This window comes from Gouania willdenowi, chromosome 13 (assembly GCF_900634775.1).
Source record: "Gouania willdenowi chromosome 13, fGouWil2.1, whole genome shotgun sequence".
NCBI lineage: Eukaryota > Metazoa > Chordata > Actinopteri > Blenniiformes > Gobiesocidae > Gouania > Gouania willdenowi.
Genome location: NC_041056.1, coordinates 8,094,016 through 8,107,312, shown reverse-complemented (window position 1 = coordinate 8,107,312; position 13,297 = coordinate 8,094,016). Strand labels below are relative to the sequence as shown.

Below are 13,297 nucleotides of genomic sequence, written 5' to 3'. Positions count from 1 at the left end.
CCGCTTTTACAGCGTGTGAGACGTCTCGTGGCTTGCACCCTCGTCCAGCTGGGCCGAGACGTCACATGCAAGGCTATTATCACCCCCATAAATCCACGCAGATCTCAATAAACTTCTCTTCAGTCTATTCAGTGTGCTAACACTGATGTGGGCTGCCATTAAATTTTAAGGATGGACTGGGGGTGGGGGGGTATGGCTTGAGTCCACTTAGTTTTGACTTAGACCTTCAGGAATGTGCCTGTGCCACCCAACGATTATATGCCATATAAAATGTAATACATACAAAATACTCTCAAACAAAGGATAAAAATTGTGATTTAAATCATGTTAGAATTTGTGGCTTTCGAGAAGGCATCAATTTTCATGGTCGTATTGTATTTTTCTGTCTTAGCTGCAGTTCTGTGGTAGAAAACCCTCTCCCTTCCCCCTGTGTAACTGATTCAGTGGTTGTGAGTATATTAATATTGACTGCCAATATGCCTACGAGGCTCCTATATTGGATTGGGTGATTGAAAAGGCAGAGAAAGCCATTTATTCAGCACTAAATGTATGTTTAATGGGAGTCATTCCGTTGCCTTAAAGAACACGTGAAAATGGAGCAGACGCCAAAGGGCAAATATGCAACAATGGTGTCAGTATAATAATAAAGTTATTACCATGGCTCGGCTTAAATAACCAACTGCAGATTTAGGTTTTTTTTTTTTTTTTTTAAACAATGAAATCATTGGATGGATTTAACATAACAATAATGTTTCTTTTTTATTCCTGACATGAATGAAGAACTACTTCTAGCAAAACCATCAATTTGGTCACTTTTTATACAATACTAAATTATTAATTTGAGAAATACAGTATACAAGGATTTAAGAATTTTTATTTGTCATTATGTGCATGAAAATGATAGAATACTGTCCCCAAATTTTCCCGTTAAGCCCTCAAAGACTATATTTAGTAAAGAATAATATATATTTATATAATAATAAAAAGTAAAGAATAAAAATAGTAGGTATGATTTTGACGTATTTTCACATCGTTTTTGCTCTTTATAGTGTCCTAATTTAAATCTTTTTTAACTTCCACCAAGGAGGTTATGTTTTTACCGTCGTTAATTAATTTATTTTTTTCCCTGTGAACAGTCGAACTCAAAACCTAATGGACACATTTTGATGACATTTACAGGAATTCTCCAAAATGGGATAAGCAACAATTACTGCTGAAATTTTGGGGATGATTTGTGAAAAAATCTTTATTTTTCACCATTGGCGAAATTTCAAAGATTCATATCTCGTTTCGTAATTGACCGAGTTTCATGAAATTGGTTGGTTCATCTGGAACTGGTTGAACACCACCGTTAACAGATTTTTCTCAATATTTTTGTAACATTTATGTGACATTGGCCTTGTTTACATGGGAGCTTTAATTCCTCTTTAAAGCAGAATAAAAGTTATTTCCTCTTTAACCTGACCTTGTAAACACATAATTCCTCATGCTAATTTAATTCCGAATTGAAGTTGATTCCGAATTAAGTGGCAGGTTTATTCCGTTTTTAAATCCGAATTAGATAATTCCTCTTTCTTTTAAAAACTTCACTTGCCTAATTCTGCTTTAAGTTTATTCTTGTCGTTCTGCGCTTGCGCGACTTGAGGCGATGACGCGCGGGTAACAACATAATCCAAGATGGCGGCGGCCCGGTCTGCAGCCTAGACTATTTAATATGAGCCTTAAAAGACATGGATATAATGAAAAGAGTGGATGGGCGGAGGCATAAACATGCAGACTTTCACACGGACACACACAGACTTCATAAACACACCACGGACCTCGGTAAACACGGGAGGAAACGGAACTGGCTTCCCGGACGACTGCCACTAGGACCTGGGAGGCGGAGTAATGCGTCCCCGTACTGCATATGCAGGGCTGTTGTGTTAGAGCTACTATCTTTACCAGGGAGCAAATATGTATTCCTGGTTATTGTTTTCCAGAGGTTTACTGGGGTTTTACCGGTGATTAGTTCCTATCTCTCTTCCGCTCCGCGGTCCAAACTGAAGCCGTGTGTTATTGTCGAGCTGCTGCTTCAAAACTACAATCAAAATAAAGGTGAAAACAGTTCTCATGTGTGGACTTCTGGGTTACAGCCCACAATAAAAGGTTTGTTGTGTGTTTTTCCTGATAGACATGATACGTCACGTTTTCCCACTGTCCAATCAGAACCTTCCCAGCCCCCAGACCTAAAGTGGAATTATTTAAAGCAGAACAAACCTGTTTTCCATGTAAATCTCGTTCAGGAATTACTATTTCCATGTAAACATGAAGCAGAACACTTACGAATTATTTAATTCGGAATAGATAATTCCGTGGCAAATGAGTGCTTTCTATCTGATTTATAATTTCAGGATTACAATTTCTTTACCATTTTAGCTCTTAGATGCTCCTGAACACATCATCAGAGTAGAGTAGCTTTGTTGATCCCGCAGGAGGGAAATGTATTGTCATGACTTCTCAGATAAAGTGCAAGAAAAAAAAAAACAACAACAGAAGGCAACACACAGAATATCCTAAAGACACGAAAAAATAGTGAAATGAAGCAGTTAAAATATAACAATAAATGATAAGAAATATTAATAATTGATGTAACTTTGAGTGTTTCAGGTCTTGGAATCAAACCGTCAACCTCACATTAGATAGTTAATTCTGTTGTTTAAACTGATATACTATGACTTTAAATTTGTACTGATCTGTGTTATTGTTTATTTTTTCTATCCCTGTATGTCTTTATTACATTTGTGTTTTTTATTCCATATGATTGAAAAATTGTTGCATGTTTGAGTCAAAAGGTGAGTTTCAAACATTACAGCTGCTTGATTAAGGAGTTGGTTTCATTCAAGCCTCGCAGATGCAAAGTCATTGGTTCACCAATGGTCCTGGTCCTTTGTATTGATGGATGGATGGAAGGATGCCTTATTTTGTTCATAAAACACTTATACAAATAATATAATGTCCAAAAAGTGATGTTGATATTTTGAATTTATATCTTTTTGAAGTTGATTCACTTCCCCTGCATTTATTTCAGATGATATTTATAGAGTTTCCTCTGAGTTTGAAAGAGAACATCTCAGCCAGCTGTAAACACAGCCTCCTTCTCTGTTTCTGGCAGCCTGTTGGAGCTTTAAATCCAAAGCGTGCGGCTTTCTATGCCGAACGCTACGAAGCGCACAGTGATGACCAAACGCCGCCTTGTCACTACAACTCCCACTACTCCACCGCCGCCAACACCCTGCACTGGCTCGTCAGAATGGTGAGTTAAAATCCCACACCTCGGCACATCAAAGTCCTCCTTCTGGTGCTGCAAATATTTAAATTGCCCCAGTTTGAGAAATATACATCTGACCCAAAAAAACTTTTCTTTCTTTTTTTTCCCTTTCCATCTGCATCACTTGATTGTAGGTTAACGGCCATATCTCAAAAGATATGGGTAGATACCCCTCCCCATGGTAGAACAAAACACAAGTGTATTTTTTTGAAAGTATGATAGTGATATACCCTGTGGAAGAGGATTTTTGCGATATATCGAAAACATATAATTGTCAAATAAATCTACTTCAAAAAAACATTTGTTTATGTCAGCGGTTCTCAACCTTGCGGTCGTGAGACACTGGGAAAACAATTTGAGCCCATTTTTGCTTATTTTTACCCATTTTCTGCAACTTGCCATATTGTAACCTATAGTGTAACCTATTTTCATCCCTTTTTCTCTTTTAATGCATTTTTGCTACAATACTCCCATTTCGGCCTCTTCTCCATCAAATTTCAATGCATTTTTTGCACATTTTTCCACTTTCAAGACATTTTCAGAACTTAAAAACTCTTTCCACCACTCTTCCACTTAATGTCACATAAGTTGACCCATTTTTGTGACTTTCAGCTTCTTTTCACCATATTTTATGCTTATTTTTTGCCAATTTAACCACATTCACAATTCGCCATGCCCATTATTTGCCAGTTTAAACTAATTGGTCCTACTTTTTTAATTATTCTGCCACTTTTAAGCTAATATTGACACTTGGAACACATTTTCCTACATTTTTAAAATTCCATTACCCACAAATTTGCAACTTTTTAACCAATTTATGTGGTTTTTAAAATCCCATTTCACTATCTTTTCTACCATTTTGGTCACTTTTAAACCAATTTATATCTGATCAAAACAAGAATTTACATCTTTATGATGACTATATACAATAGCCCAAATAATAATAAACTTCCTGGATAACAGTGGATATTATTCAGATAAATAAACGTGGTTATCACAGATTCATAGAACAATGGACCATCATTTTGCTGTGAAAAATCTCTCCCCTTTATTCCCTCTTTTGGATGGTCCTGTCTCTCCATGACTGTTTTTCAATGTTCATGTCTGTGTACAAACCACCTTCAGGTATAGACAAAATGCGATGGTCGGGCGGCCCTGTCCAGGGTGGTACCCCCGCCTAACGCCCAGTGTGAGCCCTAGATAGGCACTGGCAGACCCCCATGACCCTGACAAACAGGAAAAAGCGGGTATGAAGATGGATGGATGGATGGAATAATGTTGCGCAAGATTGTTCATAACATTGTCAATATACACAGCAGAGTATTATTTAAGGTGTTAAAATCATCCCAGTTCATCCCTAAACTCATAAAATAATACTTTCGGCAAGAAGAAGAAACAATAATTTGCATGAGTATTGCCCCCTAAACCAACATTACTCCATAATTTTCTTGAACAAAATCTAAAAAAATGAAAATTTACCGAAATTTGGACACAGGGATGATGATGTCACTTTCTGCCATCTGACGGCCAAAATAAATTTTGAAGCGGCTCAAATTGTTTTATAGAAGATGTCTCATCATTGTCGGTATTAAGATATCAAACGTGACCTTAAAAAATGTGTTTTAGATAAATCACAAAAATCGCCACCACTGTATATCACTAAATTGCGCTCAGAACACCCCTGCCACCAATTCCAGAGACCACAAGAACCATTTTTCTCACTTCTTATCTATCACACAGTGTGTTTTGTTCTACCATGGGGTGGGTATCTCAATTTTTTCTGGTGCTGGCCACAGACCTATGTTACCTATCCGACTTGATGATGCTGTTACTTTGAAGTTTCTCGGCTTCTGCACAGGAAGCTCCTCGACATCTCAATTTGATTGGGTCTTGAGTTAGACCAATGGCGCTCAGAAAACACATTTCACAGGCCAGTAAACCAGCATATGTGAACTAAATAAAGAGTGGCTGGGTAATGATTTACAGAGGCTGCCCGTGACAGGTTTATGTGTTTCAGTGAGCGCTGGAGACATGTCCATCAAGGTTACTGAGCACTGTCTTCATTTACTCTGTATAGGAGAGGAGGATGAGCAGGAAGCACGTGTCATGCACTTCCTAAAATTTGGTTCCGAGCAGAACCAAACTGGGCCCTCATAACCCAACAGCTGCTTTTAGCTGGAATGCATGCAGGTTTTTTTTTTTTTTTTTTTTTACAAATTTCAGCTTCGCTTTATGAGGAGTTTGTACTGCATTTCTTCACCTCCCCCCTCCCCCCATCATTAGAAGGAGGGCTCTGATGAACTCAGGGAGCTCTCCTGACAGCAGTTAGATTGGCCTCAGTGGGTTTGTTCCCACAATCCCATTCTTCCCCTGGTGAGCGATCCATCCGCCACAGCCTGGCCACGCTTCCCATTTCCATCTTCGAAAGACCAAATTTAAACCAATTATCATTATGGCTTACTGTATCCAGGAAAAAGCACTAATTAATTCCCCCTCAGGCTTAGATACAATGAATGATTGATAATTATGGAGATCTTTTAGTCCGCTGCAGAGGAAAATTTGATGAGCCTACGAATGCCCATTGTAGCGTTTTGTATTTTATACAAAGTTTAGTGTGTTTGCAAAGGTTTGTTGAAATAATAATTTTTTTTATGTCTGTTTCTTTTTTTCTGTTGTTGTTGTAGGAACCTTTTACAACATTTATACTCAGTGCCAATAACAACAGGTTTGACCATCCTGACCGCACGTTCTCTGGCATTTCTCGCTCCTGGAGGAACTGTCAGAGGGATACGTCAGACGTAAAGGTGAGCGCCACAACAAAAATAACATCGCCTTTCATGAATTTTCCCTTGGAGACAAAAAAACAAAGAAACCAATATCTACGTTTAAGTGAAAGCTTTGATTCGGAATCAATTGAAAATGGCCATTCCGAACTTGGTTTATTCTGATTTTATTTCTATGTGTAGTAATCATACGCAGAATTTGTGAGGGGAAGGAGCATTGCCCCCTAGTGGTCAAAAGTCAATATTTTGTGCTATAAAATATTGTGACTGTACAAGTATATATTAGTTCATTTTTTGTTCTTTTAAAAATGTACGTTATTTTTTGCGCTCGGATCATGTGACCATCATTTTTATGTCTTTAGGTTGGTTCTTCTTCTTTTGCGCAATTCTTCTTCACAATGTAAATGGTGAAGCACACTGCGCCCAGCAGTTCATGTATGGTACTGCAGCAAAAATGAAGCAGAAAGCGGCCGCCGGCCTGATTTTATCATGAATTTACAACATTAAATCTCACACCGATGCAATTTTTTGTAGTCAACATAATTAATTATGTTACTAATCATTTTTGCCTTATTGTATATGTACACACATTGTGGTTGGCGCAAATCCCGAGACGGTATATAAATTTAATTTCTGGTCGTTCTGCACATGCTCGTCCCTGTCGCGCTGATGTGCAGGTGACGACATAATCCAAGATTGCCGACCAAAGCAAGCGTTGGACTTGAGCCGAGACCATTTATTTAATAAGAGCTTTAGAACACATGGATATAATAAACATGTGGACATTCACAGACATATTACACACAAACAGACATCAGCAGATGACACAGGCTTCATCGGGGGACATGAAGCCCTGCACCAGGACACACAGCTTCACAAATGTTGCGCGTGTCGTCCGAAAGTTCTCCTTCCGCTCAAAACCCTGTAAAGTGGTAATAGAGCATCTATGCACTAACCGCTGGCTTTGATTGACCAAAGTACGGTACTTTATCTCTCTTCTCCTGCTCAGCTGACGAAAGTGAAACAGTTATTGTCGAGCTGCTGCTTCAAAACTACAATCAAAATAAAATTGAAAATTGAATATATAATGTGGTCTTCTATGTTGTAGTCGAAAAGAAAGGGTTTGTTTTGTGTTTTTTTCTGATAGACGTGATACGTTATGTTCGCCTTCTGTCCAATCAGAGCCCTTCCCAACCCCCAAACCTAAAGTGGAATTGAATAAAGGCGATTAAACATGTTTTCCATGAAAACCTCAATTCGGAATAACTATTTTCATGGAAACACGAAGCAGAATACTTTAATTCCGAATTAAAAACTTAATGTAACAGTAGCCAGTTGGACTTTTTTTGTTTTTTGTGTTTTATTAGCTTTCAGGTTTTGCTGTAGGTTTTATGTTTTTGGTGACAGTTTGCGGTTTGCAGGAATAATCGCAGATGCATTATAATTGGATTGTAAGAAAACAAAAGCATCTTCCTTTGTGTGTCTTTCTCTCATTTTGCAAAAAAACACGCCATTAATTATAAATGTGACATCCAAGTCGTGAAGCACAAAGATCCACAGAGCACTAGAACACTCATTACTCATTGGATTTATCTCAAGCTAAAGGCAAACTATCTCCCTGGCAGACATGAGTTTGAACAAAAAGGCTGCATCTGAGGAAAAGACAAAGCTCTCTCTCTTCTCTCCTCTCTCTCGCAGCACATGCACAGCGCGCCGCACGCCCTTAAAACGCTGAACCTGCTGATTCGCCTCCATTTTACCCACACGCAGCAGGGAAACTCACTGACCTCAAAGTGTCAGATATTTCCAGCACGCCTCGCATTGGATAGTGTTGCCCCAGGCAATTAATAAAGCATTAATGACTGATGCTATTTAAAATGTAGTCTCGTATGTAGAGACGGTGCTTTTTACGTGCCTGAATCCGAGGGAGAGCGGTTAACAATCTCCAATGAGGCAGAGGTGGAAAACTGCAAGGAAGTGAACAAGTGAATAGTGAAACGCCATCGTGTTAACAAAAACAGTGACTTTGAGGCACTTGTATCTCTGCGTGCATTTGTTTTTAGATTCATAGGATAGATAGGGAGGAGGATCCTTACACTGTAGCAGTAATTCATAATGCATCAAAAGAAGGGTGTGTTTGGATTGTGTAGTGCAGCAATTTGACAATTTTTTTTTAGGGTCGCGCAATACCAACGATGTAATATTTTCAAATGCGTTTATTTGTTTGGTTATTTGTTTGTTTGTAGGATTGCTTAACAGATTTTGACCAAATTTAAACTAATGCCATTAAATCTCTCTCTCTCTCTCTCTCTCTCTCTCTCTCTCTCTCCTCTCTCTCTCTCTATCTCTCCTCTCTCTCTCTCGCTCTCTCTCTCTCTCTCTCTCTCTCTCTCTCTCTCTCTCATTATTGTCAAATTTCAAAATTCATATCTCGGTTCATAATTGACCAATCTTTATGAAATTTGACTCACTTATCTCGGTGGGTTTTTGAATTGTCCCCACCAAGTTTCATCCAGATTGGATCAGGATTGCGCATTTCATCGCAACTTCTTGAAAAAAATTGGGACGCCCATACATTTGGACCTACTGTATGGTTATTAATGGGGATGGACATTTTTTACAAGCCTTTAAAAGTATGAATGATCATTTGTTTGTGTGTCTTTCTGTTTGCAAGATTACGTCAAAAGCACTTCACTAACGGATTTTGACAAAATTTAAACCAATACCGTTAAATCCCTCTCATTATTGGTGAAATTTCAAAAATTCATATCTCAGTTCATAATTGACCGATCTTTATGAAATTTGACTCACTTATCTCATATTGGTCTCTCAATTAATTCCCACATGGTTTCATCTGGATCGGATTCGTTATATTGCGTATTTCATCGGCAATTTTTTTCTTTTGAAAAAAACTGGGGCACCCATACAATTTGGACCTACTGTATGGTTATTAATGAGGATGGACATTTCTTACAAGCTTGAAGTATGAATTGATCATTGGGTTTGGGATTCTTACACTTCCACTACACTGTAACACTAGCAGTGTACTTCATAATGCATCAAAATGGGTGTGTTTGGGTTGTATCTTGCAGCAATTTGACCAAGGAAGTAATATTTTCACTGGTCTTTACTTATTTGTTGTTTGTTGTTTGCAGGATACATCAAATACATACATCTATTGTATTGATTATTTTGTATTAAGCATGAACCATGAAAAGCACAGTTAGGATTAATGAGTGCGTCCTAACTCAGACCTTCACCTAAACAAGCCACACTAGGGCACTCACTCACACATGCTGTCCCTTAAAAAACGCCAAAAGTGGCGCATATTTTGCAGCCGTTTGTGTGGCATTTTGCATCAGCAAAATATTATCTACAATTGTCTTTCTGGTCACACTTTGAGTAAAAATATCAAGCTTTATATTGTATATCAAAAAAAAATTGAGATATGAATGTTGGTCCATATTGCCCCAGCAATGGAACTAATATGGTTATTAATGGGGATTCTTACAAGCCTTTAAAACAGGGGGTCCCCATCTTTTCTTAAACTGTGAGCTACTTTAAACTTACTGAATAATCCAAAGGGCTACTGGTTTTATATACCGGTACATTTCTGAAATACTGAATTTAAGGAAAACTAACAGTTACTTAAAAAGATATAGAAACGTTTCAACGTGTAACACTTTTTTTTTCTTAATTCATGCAAATTGTTTCATTTTCATTACATTTCATAGGAAATCTTTATGTTCCTATTTTACGAGCCACCACAACTTTTTAACTAATCGTAAAACATGTAACATTTGCACATTTTAAACCATTTTTTCAATATTTTACAAAAATCCACACACACACAAAATCCTATCTGCACTTAAAACAATTTGTACCAATGTTTCAGTGAAAATAAACACTTAAAGATGGTTCATTTATACAAAGACTGTAAGTAACTCTACTAACGCTCTGACGACATCTGTATTTAATCTTTGTGAGTTTGAAGCCTGGCAAGTAAATCAGATTTTAGACAGAGCTCATTGGTTACCAGTGCTCCTGTTTGAACAGGCCTGAGGGCACCACTTGTGGTCCATGTTGGTGACCACTGCTTGAATGTGTGAAAGTTCATTTTGATTGGGATCGATTGGATTGAGATGTCTTTTTTTTTTTTTTTTTTTAAATAAGTGAACCTTTCGTGTGACTCTTTGCGGTTTGTTTGTTCTTTTAAAAAAAAAAGAAAAGTTTTAGACGAGAACTTCACTGTAAATGTTTCAGATGTTTTTTTTTGTTTTTTTTATTGATTCATTTTTTTCATCGTAGACGGACACACACTCGCATTCACACAAAGCCAGAGGGATGAAGCACATAGTCCAGGGTTAAGGTCAGTTTCGAGCAGAGCAGTGGGCCCTCTGATTTAAAAGGAGTTTTGTTTTTATCAGGGTCTCTCCTTCATTAACCTCAGCCTTCTCCAGCCGTAATGACGACAAGACCGAGGGAGTCTGAACACCCCCGCCACCCCCCACCCCCCAATAGTGATGACCTCCTAAAAGAGCAAGTCAAATGGAAACAACCCAGCACTGACCAAGCATTCACCCTCCTCAAGCTAACCCATCATTAAAGTTAATGTGCATCCATACCTTTTCATTATCTGTGTGTGTGTGTGCGTGTGCGTGTGCGTGTGTGCACCTTCTCTCATGTTAAGCTGGTGGTGCAGCAACTTGTGTGGCAGAGAAAGGAGATATTTATTTTTGCCATAGTGGGCACACACACACACCACACACACTCACACAGAATCCACAGATACTCCATCATACGCGCACACAGCCTGCCACAGAGTTGTCTGAGGGAATCCAGCAGCACTCCGGCGGTGACAGAATTTGACGAAGATGTCATTAAGGTGACACAGTGTAAAGCAACGGAGGCTCGTGTGATTGACTTGTTAGCCTATTACGATGCTGTTGCAGGAATTAATGGCTGCCATGGGAGGGCGGCTTGAAAAACGGAGCTGGGCAGCTTTACCGACTTGTCGATGAGTTACGGCAGGAAGTTTATTACCAAGGAAAAAAGTGGAGGGAAAGTGTGTGTGTGTGTGTGTTGTGTGTGGTGTGTGTGTGTGGTGTGTGTGTGTGTGGGTGTGTGTGTGTGTGTGTGGTGTGTGGTGTGTGTGTGTGTGTGTGTGTGTGTGTGTGTGTGTGTGTGTGTGTGAGACGAGAGAGAGGAGAGAGAGACGAAAGGGAAACTGAGAGGGACGGTACTTTACTCCCCTTTCTTCCTGTCGTGTGCACAGGGGTGAAATGTGACCAACAGCAGGACCAGTAAGTGTTTTGGTCTGTAAACCTGTCAATGTAAATGCCTCATATATATATATATATATCCCATAGGCTGTATAAAAACTGTGCTAGTGAATCAGACAGACATTAAGCCCTATAGAACGCTATCGGCCAATGTATTTACGTTATTTTCATTAAATCTGGCCCTGATTAGATACATTTTGGCCAATGAGATGCTTTGGTAAATATTACAGGGATGTAAATGTCAAACCAAGTTTCTACTTTCATAATGTTTTCTAAGAATTTTTTCTTCTTACATTCCTCATTTTTCAGTAATTTGGGCTCTTTTTTTAATTTTGCTAGGCATGACATTGTTGAAAATAATACAAAGCAAGTCTAATTTGTCATTCATTGTCAGATTTTGATATATTTTGATTATAATTACTTTTTATTATGTATAATATATTTGGTAAAAAATCACCCGCTGATAATGACGATGTTACTAATTTTAGCGATAGTGTTCTAGGGTTAAGCTCATAAAACACGAGTTCAGACGCTGACCTTTAACATTTAACCTGCCTTGTTTGTGTGTGTTTTCTAATGAGGATAAAGTAGAAGATCCACATTCCTTGTGTGCACATGCCTGATTGTGCACAGGCCTGGTTCTCGTTGTTTGTGTGGTTGGTTGTATAATCGTAAAGGTTAAAAACCACACTGGAGTAAAGAAACAAGTAGTACGTTGTTTTTACTTTGCGTCAGTGGCCTTATTTATCAACTGTTGGTATACGCTCAGTTCTGACCGTACAACGTGCGTTCGACCATATTCAAGCAAGTTTTGGTATTTATCATTTTTATTGTCAACATACGCTACGATCTGACCTCATGTACGCTAATTTGAGTGTGTGGATTTGTGGTTCAGCACAGCCAAATCTGACTGAGACTGAAAATAAAGTATTAAACAAGCCTCAGCTGTCATTGGAGCATAAGCAGACACACATTGAGAATAGTTAAAAAAATATTAAAACAAATCAAAGAAAATAAAATTAATTTAAGAAAGCCAGGATATGACTTGATGCCACTTTGTTGGTTTTCCTTTCATGGAATATTGTAATAACCCCGCTGGTACAACTAGTACCACTACTGGAGCACATAAGTTTAACCACTGCATGCACACACACACCACTGGACGCAGCACTGCTATGCTTCTGTCTTGGAATGGTCCTATTTCCTTCATACAGCACATTACTAGGGGTTATAACAGAGGAAATAGGACCTCTTTTTATGCGTTTTAAATGTAAATAGTTCCATAAACTTTTAAAAATGTGCCGTAGTAATCCAGAAAGTGATGAATTATCAGTAAAATTGGCTGAAGGCATAATAAACCTCAGTCAATGGACACATTTGTAATATTTAAGCCTATTTTAAGGGTTTTGATCGTTAATTTATTTCAATGTGATATTTATTGCTTCAAGCGTGTGGACAACTGAGGTCGATGTAAACGTCATATCCGTGCATCTCTCCATGATCTTTGCTGTGAAGTTGTTCCCAGTGCGCACAGGAGGGCAGACTTCATCTGCACAGTAGCTGATGCTCTTCCACAGAGACATAATATACCCATTTTTTCCACCTTTAAAAACAGTTCCCTGTGGTCTAAAATTACATATCTGTGCTGGGGTTTGGTCAAAACATAACATGAATCAAGCAAAAGTTGGAGGTTCATCACCCTGTATAAACCAGCTATTTCAGAGCACTCCGTTTTCTTCCCCCTCACCCTGCCCCTCTCTTCCTCGGGAGATAACAAAGCTAAATTCAGCCTGTGACGTCAAACTGAGAACATTTGAAACGATGCACTTTTCTCTGTGTTGTAAGACTTACACAGACCACAAACAAGGACTGGATGGATTTATTTGACATTGTGTGTTGCCGGTTTTGACACTCAAGTTACC

General features: G+C 38.5%; 1 protein-coding gene across 1 annotated transcript in view; it reads left to right on the top strand.

Annotated features, from left to right (window-relative positions):
- nbeab (neurobeachin b) overlaps positions 1-13,297 on the top strand; it is a 314,839-nt gene that overhangs the window by 268,443 nt on the left and 33,099 nt on the right. Inside the window, exons 44-45 of the mRNA XM_028465652.1 lie at positions 3,155-3,295; positions 5,995-6,114. Coding sequence (XP_028321453.1) covers positions 3,155-3,295; positions 5,995-6,114 — 261 coding nt within the window. The remainder of the gene's footprint in view (positions 1-3,154; positions 3,296-5,994; positions 6,115-13,297) is intronic.